This window comes from Castanea sativa, chromosome 1 (assembly GCF_040712315.1).
Source record: "Castanea sativa cultivar Marrone di Chiusa Pesio chromosome 1, ASM4071231v1".
NCBI lineage: Eukaryota > Viridiplantae > Streptophyta > Magnoliopsida > Fagales > Fagaceae > Castanea > Castanea sativa.
Genome location: NC_134013.1, coordinates 14,920,574 through 14,925,420, shown reverse-complemented (window position 1 = coordinate 14,925,420; position 4,847 = coordinate 14,920,574). Strand labels below are relative to the sequence as shown.

The window sequence follows — 4,847 nt, the reverse complement described above, 5'->3', positions numbered from 1 at the left end:
GAATGGCTAGCTACTACATTGATAATCCTTGTGTTTGATTGGGTTGCCCCTTATAATGTTCATATCCAATTTTTGGAATCCTTGTTTTCACAACTATTAGATATTTAGTGTCCGTTTAGGAATATTTTTTTTAACTTCTACTGAAAATATGCTAAAATATAGTTGTCTTTTTAAAAAATGAATAAAAAAAGAAAGATATTTAGTGTCCGTTTGGGAACATTTTTTCTAGTTTTTGCTAAAAATATTCTAAAATATAGTTGTATTTTTTAAAAAAATGAGAAAAAGTGAAAAACAAAGTACAGTTTTAACCGGCTATACATAAAAGATAAAAGTTAAATACTGATGTTAGAAAGACTCTTAAACTCCTTTTTCATGCATCCATGTCTTTCTACTACTCCACAACTCTGGGAATGGTACTTAGTCAAGTATTGCAAACATACTTTTAGCTCTGGATGGTCCTTTTTTGGATTAGCGGTTAAGCAATTCATTAGTCAAATGCTAGCTAGTCCTTTTTACACATTTGTATGCTAATTCTGCTTTATTCTGTATAAGAAGGAACTTAATTTGGAAACATATATATATATATATATATATATATATATATATATATATATATATATATAATTCATAGATTACATTGAACTACTACTTATATGATATTTGCAATTGCTGTTGCAGGAATCATTGGGATGTTTTTATCTTATTATGGTTGTAGTGGGGCGAATGCTAAACAAGTATTGGGCCTAATTATAATAAATGTAAACACTTGGCGCAATTGGAGTATCAGCCCAAGCAATGGGGTTAAGTCCCGTGATGGCCAGCCCACTTCTTAATCAACGTAAAACCTTGGATCCTCGATTAGGCCCAACATCCACCCAGGCAGTACGCCGAGATCACCTCTGAGGTATATCTGAGCTACCGAGATAAGTTGCAAAAAGACCAAACTTCTCCAAGGAAATCTTCTAAAGGTTTTGGTGATTCCATAACTGCTTCCACATCAATATAGGTCACTTGCCTGACATCATCACATTCAAAGCAGAAGGACAAGCCTGAACAGTAAGAGAAGCTCCAGAAGTCTTTGTTCATGACGAAAAGCCTGCAAAAGAAGAGTCAAAGAAGATCAACAGTTGTCCAGGTAAATGTTCAGACAATGAAGAATATCTCAGAAATCTCTGTTCATGATGTAAAAACCATAAAAAGAAGAGTCCGATAAAACCAAAAGCAATCCAAGTGGACTGGAACAAAAGATGAAGAGAAAGATGTCTCATATAAAAGGAAGGAAAGAACACTCAAAGAGGGGGGCATGTAACATATGAGATTGAAATTAATAGAAGAGATTATGGTATTTTTATGTTTTCTTGTCCAAACTTCCCATTGTGGATCAATACCAACCCATATCACAAATTAACTGTAACACGTGTTTTGCTTAGTGTTGTAATCCAGAGAACCAAGGGCAACGCTCCTACAATGGTCTTTCCTTAAAACATGATACTTGCCCGTTCAAACCAAAAGCAGTGAACTATATAGCAGATAACATCGATTCGGTAGAAAGGCTCAACCAATACATGCATATTAATTCCCAGTGAAGCTCCTGCAATAATAGGCTAAACCAATACAACCAATACATGCATACTTGTTACATTTTTAAGAATGTCTTCTTGACCCTATCAATAGAACTAGCTTAATTATATGAAGTAGTTATTAGGTATTCCATCTATAATTTTTCAGATTGTTACTTTTTTAAGAATATCTTCTTTAGTAGAGACTTTATTTAGTGCATCGAGTCAAGACTATTAGTTTTGAGGTTGATCCTATTAATAGAACAAACATTATATATAGAGTAATTTTTTTTTTAGAAGCTAGACCCAGTTTGAATACATGACTTGGTTTGGGTCCAATGCATCCAATATATATATATTAAGTCAATTTAAATAATGACATGTGATAAAAAATAAACCCATGTCACACTGTACCCAAGCTTTACGCCCAAATATATGGGCACCCAATTGTATGCTACAATTGAGGGTTTTTTTTTTTTTTTTTCTCCTGCGAGAAAGATGCTACAATTGAGATTAAATCACTATTTTCTCACCGTGCCAATCCCTTTTGGTTTTAGAAGCACGAAAAGTCAGCACATATCTCTCCAAATTTTCCTGTGTTTCAATTCTCATCAAATTCTGGCTGAATATACGTAACAAACAAATAATTTCTTTGTTTATTCAAAATGAAGCATATCCTTTCTATTTCGCGACTAAAAAGGAGCGAATATCATAACCATTCAACGAAAGAAGTGCTGATTTTTAAAACAAAAAAACAAAAACAACACCATATAACAAAACAAATTCCTTCTTTACTAACCTATAAAGCTATTAAAAATAAAAACAAATCACAAACTAGAAAAAAACTAACTCTTTAATGTACATACATACAGCCTCTGTCTACAAATCTAAGTCACCAAATGAACCCAATAGAACAGTTTCACATGTAAAACCCTAAGTAAAATATAAAAAAAAAAAAATCATCCTTAGGGTTTAAAGGTGAAACCTTGAAATAATCATCTTTGCCACGCCATTTGGTACCCATGAGACGTGTTAGACCCGAACCAATCTTGTGTCAACAACTTCAACCGGTCATCCCTAACCTCGCAAAACTTCTTAGCCCAACCTTCCGGTTCAATCGGCTCGAACCCTAATCCCGGGGTCCTATCCTTCGACGTGGGGTTCACTGCCTGTGTCCAATCCACCACATAAGCCGAGACCCGCCTCCGAAACTTGGTTCGAAACTCGGACCAAGCTTGGTACTTATAATGGTTCACCACCACATCCTCCGTGCTCACAAGTATAGATCTATAAAAACTCTTCTTCACTTCAAAATGATGTATCGCATTCTCCAAAGACGAATTAACTGCATCAAGTAACACAATAGACTTGTGTCTCTCGTCAACCTTTCTCCGACACGTGTACCCTTGTGTGACACCCTCGACCGGGTGCGATGTCTGATTCGACGGTCCAAACTCGTTGCATCTAATTTGAAGTTGGCCAATCGAACGGTCTGATATTGGCAAGAGTGAGGTAAGAAGTTTTGATGAACTGGGGCTCTGCCACGTGGGACTGAAAACAAATTCATCAACATCAACGTACATCATCCAGGTGCACGATTGGTTCGCGTAGAGAGCAGCGTGGGAGAACCCAGCTTCCTGAGTCTTAGGCCAAATCCAAAACAACGTCGTTACGTTAAAACCCTCTTGGTTGAGCTCATCAACCACCTTAGCCAATTCATCGTCGCTACCGTTATCGTACAATATGAACTTTTCGACTCCAATTCTCGAGTGGTACATTACCCACTCTCGTAAAAACTTCGCCACGTTGTAAACCATTGTACATGCGCACAGTAGCGACTTCGGCTCCTGCCTCGCTAACGTGCGCCGCCGAGGCGTGTAGTACGCTACCGAGGGGACTACCGTGTTTTTAGGAACTATTTCGAGGGAGATTTTGATTCGCTCGGAGGTAACGGCCGCTGTTAAATTCGGGTGGTGGCATCTGAATACTTCTTGGTTGGAGCTGGTGACGGCGGTTCTAACGGCGGCGTTTTCTTCTCCGTCGTCGCCGAATACGCAGTTGAACTCGCTCGGAGGCTTGTTCGATAATTGACGGTTTATGCCTTTGACGAATAGAACGACGTTGTTCTCAGTCGAAAACGACTCGTACGCAATGGTAGTCCACCTGATGAGCTCCGGCGAAACCTGTTTATTTCCCGGCGACACGTCAGTCTCCCACGATCTTATAAGAGTTGGCTGAATAAACGGCCGGCGGCTATGAAGGCTGTTCGGAAAAACGCACTTGAACGTGCTTCGATTCGTGGACGCCAACACGCCGGAAAATATCGCCGGCGACTTGGCTCCGTTCTCGAACATACACTTGTACTCCGCGTCGCCGGAATCCGTAGACGGTAACGCCGCCTCCGGAGAAACAATCACGAATACCTCCCAATCCGGAAACAGAATCGCTACGGTGGAGACCAAGTTTCCGATGGAGGACACGGGGCGAGTCCGGAGCTGGCCGCCGAGTTTTTCACGGTCATCTCGGATCACGAGGTTGGGAAAACTCGGGTCCTTGGATCGGGTCCGGAGATCCGACGTGGAATTAAGAACGTGTTTCTTGGTAATAGAGTTTCGAGCGAAATAGACAGAAACGAAAGTGAAGAGCAAAACGACGAGCAGAGCAAATAGGAAGGCCGTACGGACCCTCCGCCGCATTTTTTCTTGGAGATAGAAAAACAAAGCGGTGGGAGTATCAGAATTGGGATTGGATTTATATAGAAAGATTGGGAGGTGGGTTATACAAAAATTTGGGTTTTGTGTTGATTGGAAACTTTTCTTTAAAGAGAACATCTCTGCGTTTAGGCTTGTATTTATTACTGAGTAGTTCTACTATTGATCAAGGTTTGTTTGTGGTAAAGGAAGGCTTCATTATTGGTATATATATATATACACACATATAAAGAAGAGTTTGAGAGGGGAAGTGTTTGTGTGATTGTGTCACAACTCACAATAACCCTATACTTGTATGTAGTGAAGGGTTTTGTTTTCTCAAAAATAATTAGTACCACACAAAAAATATAGAATTTTTGCCAAAAGTCAACGTGGCTAATCGTAATTGGTGTATAAAAAAGTTATAGATATATGTGGAAGTAACAGACAGCTATAAAAAAGTTATAGATATATGTGAAAATAATAGACAACTAATTACAGTCTGCAAACAAAAATTGTGAGTTTATTTATGGTATTAGAATAAAACATTTTGTTTTGTTTTAGTGTTGATTCCTCTTCCTAATTTGATGGTTGTTGG

At 38.8% G+C, this 4,847-nt stretch overlaps 1 protein-coding gene across 1 annotated transcript; it reads right to left on the bottom strand.

Annotated features, from left to right (window-relative positions):
- Nucleotides 1-679: 679 nt before the first annotated feature.
- LOC142622134 (glycosyltransferase family 92 protein RCOM_0530710) lies at nucleotides 680-4,425 on the bottom strand. Its single transcript, XM_075795568.1, has 2 exons — nucleotides 2,545-4,425; nucleotides 680-1,096 (listed from the first exon to the last, which is right to left on the bottom strand). Exon 1 carries the CDS (start codon nucleotides 4,388-4,390, stop codon nucleotides 2,555-2,557), a length of 1,836 nt encoding a protein of 611 aa, XP_075651683.1. The 5' UTR covers nucleotides 4,391-4,425; the 3' UTR covers nucleotides 680-1,096; nucleotides 2,545-2,554.
- Nucleotides 4,426-4,847: the final 422 nt, after the last annotated feature.

Excerpts from the sequence above, each read along its gene's own strand:
- LOC142622134 (XM_075795568.1), bottom strand. The coding sequence starts at position 4,390 with ATGTTCTCTTTAAAGAAAAGTTTCCAATCAACACAAAACCCAAATTTT.